Raw genomic sequence first — 15,719 nt, 5'->3', positions numbered from 1 at the left:
ACTCATATCATCCAGTTCACTGCAGATAAACTGGGATCAGATCCTAGGATATAAGGACAGTGTTAGAAGGGGCCTAAGGCTCATTGTTAAATCAGATTGCTTGCTGTTGACACACCACTTCAAAGGACTAATTATTAATATTCTACCTAATAATGACTCTTTGTAACTTTCAAATTAGATGTCCTCGAATGTTGCTAGACTACAACGTCCAGCAACCCCATAAAAAGACCAAGTGACTGGAATGATACTAGATGTACTTCAGTCTCGAGGAGCTTGAAGTTGGGAAAGACTTTATTCGCTCAATTCACTGGTGCAGTCGGTGTGTAAAGGCCAGTCTCCAGGAGGGTTAAGATTCAAATATATTTCCTCATAATATGTTAACTGCATATGGAAATTTGACAGAGGGATTTAATATTAAGAAATGAGCGAATTGTATCCAAAGCAGAGTTACAGTTCTATGTAGTTTTGTGTTCACTTGACTCTGGTGCATATGACTGTACTGGATGTGAACTGTTTTTCTACTCAACTTTCTTTGGCAGCTTCTTACAACAGTTATCAGGTTGCCATCTAATGAGCAATATTCCCATTCAATTTAGGTAGAAATGTCATACTTACGATCGTTATCATGAATGATTTGGAAATTCTTCACCGAGGCCTGTGTGACACGGCCATGGAAGTTCAAAACATAAGATTGGGTGTCATCATTCCAAACAGGTGTTTTGTTGTGCAGTTCAATGACACTTTCTGTGTTTTTATTCTGCCATCTTGAGAGAAGTGTTTCATGTTCCTGTACAAGTCAATGATACAACCTTTGCTTCAACAGATGATCATTCTTACATATTGTTTATGTAACATGAGAATTCACGTCTTCCTCATGTCTTTAGGATACCAAAAGCCCTCTTAAAATGTAACCCCTCAAGTTCACCACTATCTTCTAAAGCTTTCACTAAAAACCATTTTAAGGTGAGCTATGAGCCAAGAAGGACCTGGCACCAATCTTGTTATCTTTTAGAAAAATGGCTAGTACTCAAAAAAGTGCATCTAGGCATTTCAAATACTGTTGCTGGCTCTTTTGTGAGGTGATTTTTCTTTGATGCACTGTACTTTGCAAGGGATGAGCCGGCATACAAAAACACAATGCAAAACAAACAGACAGGGGGAAAATAGTGGGGGGAAAGCCAGCAATAGGTGGAAGAACCAGTATGGGGAGCCAGCATAGTTTAGTAATTTGAGCGTTGGACCACAACTCTGGATGGCAAGGTTTAAATTCCCACTCAGCCGCAAAAAACCCACTGAGTGGCTCTGGGCAAGGCACACACTCTTGACTTCAAAGGAAGGGAACAGTAAACCTCTGAATAGCTTGGTATTCCTTTTTAATGATAGTTGGCACTGAAAGATTTTGATAAACAAATAAACTGTATGCATTCATGGAAAATTAAAATGTACATCTCCTTTTCAAGAAACTCACAGGTGTGCTGACCCATTTCCAGAAACATGTCATAGGTGCATTTTCAATGCAGAGTTGTTTGCATTACACAGGTTTCCACCTGGATTTTTTCTGCTACAGCAGATGTGCAATAAGCAAGTCTGTAAGTGAATCTCATGGGAAATTAAAGCATTAACCCTGCAACACTGCTAGCATATGATTAAAGGCATCTAGTGACAAGGATGGAATAATGTGACTGTTTTATGATGTCACATTCCATATAATCAATGGCAGAATGTGTCAAATTATTAATACAGATGATAAAACATGTGTTTGCCCTTCCAATATCTCTATTTTATTCTTCTTCTTAGTGCAGGAAGTTTAACAGAACGATGCCACTGGGTTCATGAATTTTGAGAAGTTATATCTACAGTTAATGTGATGCAATATTACATAGGTTATCAGTTGCCCATGGTGGTCTGTCCCTTAAGGAGAGACAGAAGAAAGGAACAAAGTGGCTGAAAAAGATGGGAGGGTGAATGATAAGTGAGAGGAAGGTCAAAGATGGAACCAAGTAAGTAAACAATCTTTCAACATAAGACTTTCCCCTGATTCATGATTAATATATTTACATTTTAAACGGGAAGAATAGTATCTATGTGTGCTTTAAAAATATCTATTATTAAAACTGTCAATTGCAGCTATTATCAGGACCTCAAACAGCAATACAACTCCCATGACTGCATACTCATAGTCATTAGAACCTTGTGAACAGAAAGCCATGGGAAGCCCAGTATGCAATACTGAGCTCTGCACACTGATCAATGTGAGATAATGATCTGAAATATCCAGACATTCATCACACACAGTTTGCTTGGATTTACAGTCATTTTAAAGTTAATCCTTGGATCTACAAAATCCTGAAGGTCCTGGAAAATTCTCCCAGAATCCATAGGATTGCCCCTGTAAGCATCTGTTGTCACTATGGTGGACATGATTTGTTGACTCTAAGTGGAGAGAATGTCTTACATTGCGTGGCCTGATGGAAACTCTCTCATGGTCCATATTCATGCCTGGAATGATGACGCTCATTTTACGAGGACCTTTGAAGCCCAAGACGTTTGTCTCCTATTTTAAAACAAAAAAGAAAGGCTTTTTGAGCACCATGCATCTTTCACTTTGGGTGACAATCTTTCTGAACAAATATTCTTTGGTTATACAACAAAAAATAGCTTACAAAAATGATTTTTTTAACTTGCTACAAAGTCAATTCACTTTGGACAAATGCTGTCCAAAACATTTTATTTAATCTTGTAATTTTTCAGGGGGAAATAAAATTATATGGTTTCCTTAAAACATCATTAGCATGAAGACTGTAATCTGAAGAAAATTCCATCATATGTACAATTAAGATGAGTACTATGACTAATACCACTACCACAACTGCTGCTACTACTGGTAGTACAGATACACGGTTCTGGTCCAGTGTATCTGTCCGAACGTATCTCCCTTTACGTCCCACCTCGGAGTTTGAGATCATCTGGGGAGGCCCTGCTCTCGACCCCACCACTCTCACAAGTGAGGCTGGTGGGGACGAGAAGCAGGGCCTTCTCAGTGGTGGCCCCCCACCTGTGGAATTCACTCCCAGGGGAAATCAGAACAGCACCAACCCTCCTCTCCTTCAGGAGGAGGGTGAAGACATGGCTGTGAAACCAGGCCTTTGGGCAACCAGGCAATTAGATAAGACAACCAAACAAGACAATCAGATGTGTAAGATCAGCAGGATTGTCGAAATGGAACCAAAAACAGATCTTTGAGTTAATGTACACTGATGGGTAGGAGGAAGATCTAGGTTTGTATTGTTTTACTGATTTTACCATTTTATTGGTTTTATTGGATAATGCTGAATTGTGGGAATTTGTACTGTTATACTTTTGTGATGATTGTTTTGTGTGGCAGGCGTCTAAGTGCGCCTTGCAGTTGTAAGCCGCCCTGGGTCCCCTTCGGGGTGAGAAGGGCGGGGTACAAGAACCCCAAATAAATAAATAAATAAAATTCTTATTATTATTATTCTTTTTATGATGTTGATGGCATTGAATTGTTGCCTTGTGAACCGCCCCGAGTCACCTGTGGGCTGAGAGGGGCGGTATACAAACGTAGCAAATAAATAAACAAACATTAATACAGTACAACCCCTGTGTCTAAAGGGATGACATTCCAAGACACCAGTGCATGCACACATACATCCATATCCGAAACCATGGAAAAGAGCAAACCGTTTATTGTGTCTATATGTCGGTTGAATGCATACCATAGAATCGCCCAAGAGGACCTAGATGGGCCCACAAACACTTCCAGGTGAATATTTTTTTGGAGTTTTTGGAGCATGGGTATGTTAAACTATGGCTATCAGGTCCATGGATAAGGGAATAATAATATATAGCACAAAACAAAAAGATGGGAATTGTGAGTCTCTCCAGCTGTTGATGAATTGTAACTCCCATCAGCCCACAATCCCACCTCTGTTTTAGTGTTCAAAATGCTTGGCAAACATATCTCAGTAATCCTTCCCACAGTCCCTCAGGTAAATTAGTGTGTGTGTGTGTGTGTGTGTGTCCCTTTCAATAAGATAACAGCAGGTGACATAGGTCAGTGCTTCTTAAACTATCCAATGTGGTAGACTGGTAAATTGCATAACCCAATGTACCAGAGATTGACACCGTATCTGTGCTTACTGGCCACAACTTTCTTTCTTTCCTGCCACAAACTGGCAACCAGTGGTTTACAAGACAACACAAGTCTGTGGACCTCTAGTTTCTGAAGAATACCTATCAGGTTTATGGCAGGGAACAGATCTGAACCAGAGACATATTAATCCACATGGTCAACTTTTTAGTCATTGCCTTTCAGTACCTCCCTAATTTTAACTTTGTTGGATGTCCACTGAAGCTATGAGGACCAAGCGGAGAGGTTCACTGGGGGGGGGGGGGCTTGTGTGCCCCCTTTTGCTTAGAGGAAAGCAGACAAACCAGGGAGCCCCCCCCCCCACCTTGCATATTGTTGTCCATCCTCAATCGTAAGATCGCAATCAAAGTTCAGTAAGACTAATCCTAGATACTTCCACAGTTAAGGAATTATCTTTTAATTATTTCAAAATCTCTGTGTATATTTTATGTAGTCATGTGCATGCACTTCAACTAAAGCATTCTTAAGAAGGCTGAGATTTTTCAGCCCAGCCTGTTAATTCTGAACTGGGCCCCATAACACAATTTTACGTGAACAAAATTATATGGAAATAGTTAAAGGAATTAAAAGATAGTCCCCCCCCCCCGCCTTCTTAGAAGCTATCTGACAGCTATTTTTTGAATCAACAGAGTGGAATTTCTCTCCCTTGCTGCAATTCTGACTGTGACCATTAGGTGAAGCTGAAGCTTTATAAAATTCTCCAGCACCATCCCTGTGGGACAGCAACAGCTAAAAGGGACCTGGAACTTACTCTTAATTAAACAATTATTTTTTAAACATGCTATGAGAATGTAAACACAGGAGTTTATAATTATGATCTACATCCAATTTTCATCCAAATGAAAGGACACTTTCCGATCAATGGAAACTTGGCAGGTCAATACGCTGCTTTGATTTAAGGAGTCTGACTCTAGTTGAGACTCACAACTGGACTTAGGCTTATGTGTCCTTGGTTGGTTTTTAGAGTTAATGCATTTTGGAAAGTTTCCAACAAACACTTTTATGACAGAAATGTTTTATCAGAACAGATCCTCTGCCTGTTCAACCATTCTTAGGGCTGGTAAGTGGCCTCTCAATTTTGCTGTACAGAAAGCACTGCCAATCTCCCCCCCCCCCCCCACCACTTATTTCCCCACAAGAATATATTTTAAAGCTCATCCATTACATATAGAGCTACTATAAAGTGCTATGTGTTTTAAAAATACTTTTAAAACCTTTTAAAATAAATATTTTTGAAACAACTGTTTTTAAAATAAATCACATAAAAGTTTCACTGGCTTGCACTTCTTAAGAGAAATGAAGTATTTAAATCCTTTAAGCAAACAAAATTTGTGATTAAAGTTATATGGTTTCCTCTCACTTTCTGCTAATTATCTAAAGACAAGAACTGCCATTAAAATCTCCTTCTAAGTAAGATGGCTGAGCAGAAAGAAAAGTGTCTTCAATCATGTGTGGAGTAAATTCCTAGCACTTTTGAAGCACCTTGACCAGGTCCTATACATCTAAGATTAAGGATAATAGTTTCCAAAGCAGAGAAAATAATTCAGAGGCAGGCTGCCTAAAGTCTTTCATGCCAGGTATTTCTCATTTCAAAATTAAATGCTGAAGAGGGTTTCTCTCCATTCTTCTCATTCTTCTGCACATCTGGCAATCAGTTATGAAGTAACTGCCAACCTTTGACTGTGCTTGTTCAACTCAAACCCAGTGAAATGACTCAGAAACATGGTGGAATCAGCAGTTTGCTTGACCCAAATGCAGCCAAAGACACACGTGATCGGTATGAGCTAAAAGCATGCTGTGTGCAGAGCTGAGCATTTGCATCTTGTATATCAGATGCTCATCCTAGCGAGCTGCCTTTGCTCAAGGGAAACCCAGGACTTGAGCAAAAAAAGATCATTCGAGGGTAAAGAAATCCTGAGAACATCTGTGCTGTAAGTGGGTGATTCATCATAACAACCTTCACTATCATTGAAAAATTAATTTGCCCAGCGGAAAGAATTAATATATGGACGTGTTCACTAGCTAACCAGGTTTTGCATCACTAATCAGGTTTTACACCAAATTCAGGGAACCAGGATATGTTCCCTTAATTCAACTGACAATAAGGTGTGATCTGTTTATGGAAGACAGCCAGCTGGCCAAGTATTGCCTAAAGAAATAGATGGCCAAGCACACACAATCAAGTTACCTGTAGTTCAGAGAAATGTTCTAAGGAAAGGCATAAAGTCCAGCATATTTTCCACAAAGAGCTTACTTTAATTAGGCCTAATTTCAGATAAATGAGTATAAAATTGAAGCCTAAATATTGATTGATCTAATAAATAATAGGCATGTACATTTCAGATGTTCTGGTCTTATTTCTTTTCTTTATATATCCTAAACTATAGATTTCTTTATATTACTAAAGCTTTAAAGAACAAAACAATAAATATTTGAGTTTACATTAAAGCAAAAAACACCTGAAATAAAATAAAAGATGTTGAGATCCTAATTTAAGATAGAAAAACAAAGCATCGGTAAAAGCCTAAAAGTATGAGTCAAATTTTGCTGGATTTCTATAAGATAAGATGCCTGACAAATTCAGTTTGCAAGTGCAAGCCACAATTTAAGCAACACTTTAAAAAGAACAATACCAACAAGGTCCTGGATCATTTACTAGTGGATCACAAGTGGGTTTACACACTGATATATCTATATGCCCGATTAACAATTTTTTCTGAAATAAGCTTGCTCAGTTGGCCTACAAATAGTACTTACATAGCAAATAGCAGCCAGCTCCTGCCGCAGATTACTTGCCTCCAAACTCAGTGTTGTTTTCATTGGATTTACTCCATTATCATAAACTGTAAACTTTGTCCCCATAAGGTTTGATCTATCAGAGAAGAAAAACAGAGTGGCTGAGCTACTTGATTCATTATCATCCTCTAAGCCTCAAGCACTCAAAGATAATTAAAAACAATATAATATATAGCCATCTGATAAACCCAGACAGAAATGAACTTCTAGCGAGTGGAAGACCAGATTCAGTTGCTCTTTCTTACACAATTCTGATCAAATTTTCACATCTCAGAGAAATCTGATACATTTAAAGACTAGACAACCAATCTCATGAGAACACAATTATGAAATGCTACATATTATTCTGGTTTAAAAGATCCAGAATGAATGTATGCTCCCTTATTTAATTTGTGTACAACGTCTCTACCAAGGAATAGTACCTGGGTAGTAAATCTAAACTATTCCCCTTTACAATTATCTAGTGAAATATATGCCAAAAGGTTAACGAAGTGTGTGGACAGACTGCAGCATCTAGCAGCCTTGGCCAACACAGCCAATGGAGAGGAATGCTTGGAGAGCCACATCTGGAAGGCCACATTTTGCCCATCAGAAAGTTGGACTGCACTTTGGAGAGAACATTGTCCAAAGCATTCTTTCTCCATGCAGCTTTTGTAACGCAGGATGCATTAACAGCTTGCCTGACAGAGGGCCGTGTATGCTTTGCTTAAACACTTCTAATGGAAGATGCTCCATTGTTGAACATGTCTTCTCACTGGGACATTTCTTCAAAGATTTAGAGAAAACTAATAGCTAATTTGCACCCCTTGGCTGGAATAATAGTAAGCAAGTCTGTTACCTCATCAGCTGACAGCTGTTCAGATATTTAAAGACCATGGCCATGCCTTCTTATTCCTTTCTCTTCTGGATCAAATATGCCTAACTCTGGACATATTCCTTTGCTATCTATGCTCCATATATCAATATTGTTTTTAAAATGTGGGATCCAAATCCATTTGAAGTGTGGAACAAAACAAAATTATTACTTTTTATTATCCAAACACTTTTGACTTTTTGTTATGAAGTCTAATACTAGTTGATTGGCTGAGACAGAGTTTCTGACCCAAGCAAATGTCATGGCTGAGGAAGAGCTTTTACCCAAATCCACTGTTCTGTTCAGTAGATTAGATTAGATTTCATATTCTTCCTTATTATCATCTTTTCTATTCCTCTTTTGATGATTTTGTACCACTCTAATTATTCTGGAATAGGTAAACAAAAGGATAGTTAAAGAGGATTAAGGAAGTAATCAATTTGAATTAAGGAGAGTAATAGCAACCGCTCAATTCTTATGTGCCTTCCGGTAAATTTTAACTATGATTAAAAACATATTGACATCAGTCAGTAGTCTGCACAAACACCAAGCCTTTTGCGCCAATCTACCTCAATTTTCCAGTGAAACTTTCTCCACCTCGTGACAGGTCTGTTGGGTCAATAGAGATGAGGTAATTTGAGGTTTTGCTCTTCTTTCGCTTCCTTCCAGCTAACAAAAATACCTTTAAATATAAAACAGAATAATAAAGAAATATTTTATAGAAAATCTGACAGGACCTTAAGAAAAAGAAAATTGAATCAATTTTTCTTATGGGTATCATCATCAGCAAAAATGTGGAAGATCAAATGAGAGTCAGCAAAGGGGTGGGGTGTTAAAATCAGCACACGAAACTACTCATTTCAATTCATTATTTATGATTTAAATAATTAAACCTAGGAAACACTGTTAAATGTTTAATTTGAGCTTGAACAGTCTCCTTCATTTGAAAGGAAAACAGAGGCCAGTTTGGATCAGAAGAATGAAGAACCCAACTGCTAATCATCTTCAAGATTTGAAACATAATTACTGCTATGGATCAAGAAAAATGAACAAAAATAAAGATACCTGAATCTATGGGAGAATAAACAATATAGTGGCCCTCTTAAATGTCATTTACTTTTACATATTAGCTTTCATGATAAAAAAAACTGAGAGGTTTGTTTAAACAAAGAGAAAAACAAGAGATTGCAAGCCAAACTGGCAAGGTTGTGTGAAAGCAACTGTGGATTGCACATGCCACATTTGCACACCCCAATGTTTATTTCTCTATAACCTGCCATACAGTCTTAAACTGGCCCAGCAATGTGCACAACAATGGTAATAATTTGCAAAACTGCCTAAAATTAAATTTTATGCATTAATGTCTTTGGTGTATCATTAAAGTAACAACAGGAGAAAGGTTGTAGCTCATGGGTATGGAGCATGATTTGTATACAAAAGATCCTTATAATTCAAAACTACTGGTGAAAACAACTTTCTGAGAACCTTATAGCAGTGGTTCTCAACCTGTGAGTCCCCAGGTATTTTGGCCTACAACTCCCAGAAATCCCAGACAGTTTACCAGCTGAGAACCACTGCCTTAAAGCAACTGCATCTGTACAACCAAAAGAGAACCACTAGGATACAAGGAATTGACTTTCCCAAGATGGATGCCTAGAGGTGATGTTTGGACACAGTATTGCATAGACTATGCGAGAACTATTAGCATTCATTTTTTGAGTTCGAACAGCAGTTTGAAGAGACTCATTCCAGTTCCTGGTTCCCATGTCTTCCTTTTCCCAAACATATCCTCTTTTTCTGAGCTAAAATTTATCTCTGGGTGGATTTTAAAATGTTCCAGGATTTTTAAAATGTCCAGTCCTGCTTCACCTAATCACCAACTCTATTGAGAGTTACGTTAGGAGAAGGAATGTGGTATGACCTAGCAGAGTGATATATGAGAGAGAGAGAGAGAGAGAGAGAGAGAGACTAAGGGTGGGAGAGAGAAGGGAGATGAACCCGGAACGGGAAGGAGGGGTGCTCAGACAGATGGCTGAGGAAGCCTCCAGCCACATAGGAGTGGTGGAACAGGGAGGCTTAATGGAACGGATGAGGCCACTGCCAGAAGAGGTGGGGAGGGGAGAACGTAACGTCAACATTGGTGTTATTCTCCTACAATGAATATCAAGAATAGTGGCAGTTATCACACATAGTAGAGGTATTTAAAATAGGAAATGTTGAACTATCAGTGAACTGAAGTAGTCAGTTAGTAATTGTGTCAACTTTTCCAAATAGGTAACCTTAATTCCTGCCTATTTTAGCAATAGGGTTGAGCACCTTCTTAAAGGGTTGGCCCATGTCAGTGCAACTGTGCAGCTTCGTGACTCGACATAGAAGCCACCAGCTGCCATTATGATATTTCTGCACATGTGAAATAATTACTTTAGTGGAATAAACATGTGCAAACTCAGCATGAGAAATTTTAATATAAGATAATTTCATGACTGAATGGCCCACAGAGAATAATGATCCCTAATAGCATAATCATATAAGAAATGTTTGAGAAATAAGCTCCATACTTAGAGATACAGGTGTTTAGGCATTTAGCTGAAAGGAGGTTGATATTTATCTTTCTGGTTGATAACCATACCATAGTAACTACTATAAACTTTTATATGTCAAGCGTTTGAGAAATGGATGCCCAAAGTGTGAGGAGAAGGATTTCCCCCCACTTTTATCGTTCTGTTTCTGCTTATTTTGTTCAACTCTTTCATTTACAACCAGCAAAATGTGCATTATGACCTTTTTACCATCCTCCCTTTCCAAGTGGAGGTAGTAAGTAGGGTACATTCCACGGTCCATCCCCTTCTTGTCTCTTGTTATTCGGCATTTGACAGTAACGCCCTGAGGAGCAGGTCTCACACCAAACTCCTCCAGGTCATCAACATCTATTACAAGGTTGTTAGTTGAAGGGCTAGGTCCTGAGGCTGTTTCCTAGAAGAGGGAGAAAAGAGAGAATGTATTGGAAACCAAATTATTGGATCAAATGATTTTGAAAGTAAATGGTGCTATAGAGACTATTCGAAAATTAAAGTCATTCTCCATGCTTTGTGCTTCTCTCTCTATCCTGTACAGCACATCTTGAGATGAACAGCAATATACTGAACAACAGTATGGAGTGCAATTTGGAAAGGGGAATATACATTAAAGATTATGCCCCATATTGCTGATGTTGCAACAATTATATTTTCAGCGCAGTAAAAGAAAATCCATGTGCTGGCTTACTCTGATGATCAATGAAGGCAGGCAGCCAGCCAGCCAGTCAGAACAGTTCAATTGCTCTTTCTCATTGGCCCCTTTCTGCCCTAACACAGAAACCACACACAATCGTCTGAAACTGCTGAATGGAGATAGAAGGCTGTAGGGCCAGGGATGCTGGCCTACCTTTTCCCGAAAGCAATATATCTGGAAAGTAAACATCTGCGTTTCAGAAAGAGTTATCTGTTAAGTATTTGAAGTCTCATCAGGGACATAGTTACAGGGGGTACAAAATACCTGCGTGACCGCATTTCTGTGTACAAACCTACATGATCTCTCCGATCATCTGGAGAGGCCCTGCGTGACATGCCTACCTGCGTGACCGCATTTCTGTGTATGAACCCACACGATCTCTCCGATCACCTGGAGAAGCCCTGCTCACGTTCCCGCCTGCATCGCAAGTGCGACTGGCAGAGACAAGAGAGAGGGCCTTCTCTGGTGGCCCCTTGACTCTGGAACACATTTCCCAAGGACATCAGGCATGCCCCATCTCTGGCAGTCTTTAGGAGGAGCGTGAAAACATGGTTATTCCAGTGTGCCTTTCCAGAATAATGAACCCTTAGCACTATGTTCTCTAAAGCACCTTATACTGATTTAGGATTGTTTGTATGTTCCCACCAATGCCCCACCTCCCTATCTTGTTCATGCCCAGCATTATTTTAAATTTTAATTACATTCGGCCCAACCATAGATTTTAAATGTGTGTTGTGCTATTGTCAATGTTTATGCTATTTGTGTTTGAGATTTATTTTAATTGCTTTGTATTGTTGTTGTTATTGCTTGTATTGATGTATTTTGGGCTCGGCCTTATGTAAGCCGCACCGAGTCCCTTGGGGAGATGGTAGTGGGGTGCAAATAAAGTTTTATTATTATTATTTATTATAAGAACATTGTTTCCTGAATAAAAATTTTGCTCTTCAAAATGAAATTTTCCTTTAGTTCCCACATTTCTAGCATTACAGTGACTTCAAAACTTCAGTTGAGCATTTAGAAATACAGTTTATATGCATACACACAAATCCAAAAAAGTGGGTATAGATAAAGTTCCAAAGGGAACGTGAACACATCAAATACAAGAGTTCTAGATGTGAACAATGGCTGACAATGTTGTTGCTGTGTGCTTTCAGGTCATCTCTGACTTATGGTGACCTTAAGGCTAACCTATCACAAGCCAAGATTTGTTCAAAGGGAGTTTTGCCTTCCTATGAGGCAGCTGAGCATGGATTTAAACCTTGTTCTCCAGAATGAAAGTCCAATGCTCAAACCACAATATCACATTGGATCATACTAACAGGAAATGCTTCCAAACTGATTGGCCGTTACAACAAATAGCTGTAGGACCCCCCTTTTTAATTGCTAAGAAAAACTGGACTCTTTTAATTTTTAGATTTTTTTAAAGAAATAAATAATATTTTGATAATATATCTATATAAAGAATTCTGTTGTTTCTAACAGCTGACTTAGATGATCCTGTGACATGTTTTTTGGTTGCATCACACCTGACTTCTCACCTTGTTTGATTTCTTGCTTGTTGCAGAACCTGGTCGGGTATTACTATTCAGTTGTGAGGAACTTGAACTATCTTCATCATCTTCATCCTCCTCTTCATCAAAATTCATGCTACTTGAAATACCTGAGGGAGTTCAATCATATTTACAGAAATCAGACTGTTGCAAATTCAAATTGTTGTTGAAGTCTTTCAAGGCTGGAATCACTGGGTTGCTGTGAGTTTTTCAGGCTGTATGTTCATGTTCCAGCAGCATTCTCTCCTAACCTTTCTCCTGCATCTGTGGCTGGCATCTTCAGAACCTCTGAAGATGCCAGCCACAGATGCAGGTGAAATATTAGGAGAGAATGCTGCTGGAACATGGACACACAGCCTGAAAAACTCACAACAATCCAAAATTAAATTGTTTATTTCCATAGGATTTAACATTGAACAAAGATCTCATTTGCTGTAGTGTATCTTCTATCATTCTTTGTTTGGAAGAGACAGCATTATCAGAAAAAGGGAATTGCTTTAATATTATGCCAACATATGAAATAGTGAAGTAGGCAGCAATATGACCAAAATGTAAAGTACAATACTGAGCCATTCATTCAATCAACTTATTTATATCCCAAATTTCTCCTGGCACAAGCACCAAGGCTACTTACAATATAGATTTAATGCTTTAAAAATATCAATAAATTGGATTTTAAAATGCTAACTTGAAATAGTTAAAATATATTTTGACACCTTCTGAATTTCATACTTTAATAATATATGGGGGAATGATGTAGCACAGAGCTCCTTTTACTGCTGCACAAAATATATGCTCACTTGACATCTCTAAAATGCTGGAATATAGTTTCTGCCTATCAATACAGTGCCATTAAGACTGCTTAAGGACCATTAAAGAATGATTCCTTTCAATGACATTAATGGTAGTCAAAGTGCCTGAAAAATGGAAAAAACAGTTAAAATGAAGGGAATGATTGCACAGTCCTTTTGACTCAATTTGCTAAAAAAGAAAATTGAAATAAAAATTGCAGAACATTTCCTAGGGCATACTCTGATGTGGCAAACTGTGATAAAGGGTACAAAATGAATCAGTTGTCTTTTTTAAAAGTCTGATTTGTATTCCTTATACATTTCACATACCTATAGGAACCAGATAAGACTTTCCGGATGTTTCCTGAGGAACAAATTTCCAACACATCCCAGCCATCATTGAGTGATCTAAACAGGAATACGTGCCCAAGCTAAGCAATTCTAAGAAACATCAGAACATTCTTTTTCTGCCAGGCACTCTGGGAACAACTTTCTATTGCTTATAATAATGCAAAACTGGAGGTAAGGAAGAGGGGTTTCAGAAGAATTGCACACTTCCCAGGTATCAATGTGGCTAACTGTTGGTTACTAAAAGTCTTAGTTACACATCAGGCTAGAAAATGTGTTTGCTTTTGGAAATGTTCCCAAACCATCTACGGTCATCTGAGCCCTTCTGACTAATGTATTTTATCTTTCTAGGACATTATATAATCTACTAGCATTATGGGGAGGGGGTATCACATAGCTAAGCCCTAGCTCTACACAAGACCTGGTATAATCCATTGACATTAACAGAAGCTGTGCAGATAAGCTTCTCTGTTCGCATGTGACCCTTTCCTACAAAGGGCCACTATGGGTTCCAAGTGTGTCACTTTTAACAGGATTATGCCCTTCTCTTATGAAGAAAAAAATCTCATGTAAGAAACTACATAGTGAAATATCTCAAATCAAGTCAGGTTTTACACTAGAACAGGGCTATGAAGAGCTCCTTCTCTTCCATTCTATGATTTGGTATTTGATTTACAGCAGAGGTGACTCCTATAGAGAAGAACAAATAGCTATGGACATCAGGAGGCTCTGCTGAAAACCTACCTTTCTTCTGCATCGTTACTCTAAGATCATGCTTGCCTTGTTGTTGACAGGAAGCTATTATTTCACCATCATCTTCATCTTGACAAGCCTCTCCAACCGTAAGGATCTGAACACGGCTCCCTATTTCCTTTACATCATCTTGGAAAGCAGCTGGACCATCAATGCCTACCAAGCAGCAAAAAGCCAAAGAACTGTGTCATTATCAAAAAGAAGGCCACATGCTTCCATTTCTGCTAATCTCAGAAGTTCTCCCTGGCAGCCAATTTCAATGGAATTCTGGGTTGCTATGAGTTTTTTGGACTGCATGGCCATGTTCCAGTAGCATTATCTCCTGATGTTTCACCTGCATCTGTGGCAGGCATCCTCAAAGGTTTGTTCAGAGGTCTGTTAGAAATGAGGCAAGAGATCATTTCTAACAGACCTCTGAACAAATCTCGGAGGATGCTTGCCACAGATGCAGGAGAAACATCAGAAGGGAATGCTACTGGAACATGGCCATACAGCCCAAAAAACTGACAGCAACCCAGTGATTCCGGCCATGAAAACCTTCAGCAGCACATTATACTTGGAATGGTAATATTATTTTGGGTTGGAGAGACAGAGATACTCTCCTGAGTTGCTCCCAGAAGTCTTTATTCTTGATCTTTTAACAACACCAAAAAAATCAGAAAATTGCATTGTAATGACACAAGAAAACATTTTTCAAAGTGTTCATGTCTAAAGCTCTACAAGCAGGTAGAGGCAAGAAATTGCTGCCTGCATCTTTTTTCCACATGGGGAAGAGAGCAACATAGAAGCTGGACCCCCTGCTTGCCAGAGCTTTGAGGTTCAAGAAGAGGCTTTATGAAAAGCTGAGAATTTTACCCAAGCAGACCCATATATTTGTTTTAAGCATTTATATATTTTCTCTCCACTCAACAGTGCACAATTGATAAAGTATATAAAATAATGCAGAGATAAAAACTGAAATAAAACTTTCAAAGCAAACTAAATAATGAAAAATAATTTACAAACGAACTGCTACAGAGCTAGACAGTTCCAAGGACCAAAGGCTGAGTAACATCTGTCAGAAGCTCAAACAAGATGGAATCCACTTAGCTTTCCTTGGCATGGATGTTCCACAGTTGCTAAAGGGACACAACCATCTCCATCCATACTAAAACACACACCTCTACCTCAAGAAGAAAGTGTCTGGA

The 15,719-nt window shown here is 38.7% G+C and overlaps 1 protein-coding gene across 5 annotated transcripts in view; it reads right to left on the bottom strand.

Moving 5' to 3' along the window:
• The window catches only part of TUB (TUB bipartite transcription factor), a 209,834-nt gene that overhangs the window by 13,933 nt on the left and 180,182 nt on the right, over positions 1-15,719 (bottom strand). For 4 of the 5 annotated variants that reach the window (XM_060767366.2, XM_060767394.2, XM_060767373.2 and 1 more), the window contains 7 exons: positions 14,524-14,688; positions 12,629-12,750; positions 10,602-10,793; positions 8,390-8,502; positions 6,929-7,043; positions 2,456-2,554; positions 616-787 (listed from right to left, as the gene is read on the bottom strand). In XM_060767366.2, coding sequence (XP_060623349.2) covers positions 616-787; positions 2,456-2,554; positions 6,929-7,043; positions 8,390-8,502; positions 10,602-10,793; positions 12,629-12,750; positions 14,524-14,688 — 978 coding nt within the window. The remainder of the gene's footprint in view (positions 1-615; positions 788-2,455; positions 2,555-6,928; positions 7,044-8,389; positions 8,503-10,601; positions 10,794-12,628; positions 12,751-14,523; positions 14,689-15,719) is intronic. The other variant, XM_060767386.2, reaches the window with a different exon arrangement.

The sequence above is a fragment of the Anolis sagrei genome, chromosome 1, assembly GCF_037176765.1.
Source record: "Anolis sagrei isolate rAnoSag1 chromosome 1, rAnoSag1.mat, whole genome shotgun sequence".
NCBI classification, from domain to species: Eukaryota; Metazoa; Chordata; class Lepidosauria; order Squamata; family Dactyloidae; genus Anolis; species Anolis sagrei.
Note: the sequence above shows the minus strand (reverse complement) of the source record. Positions and strands in the feature narration are given on the sequence as shown.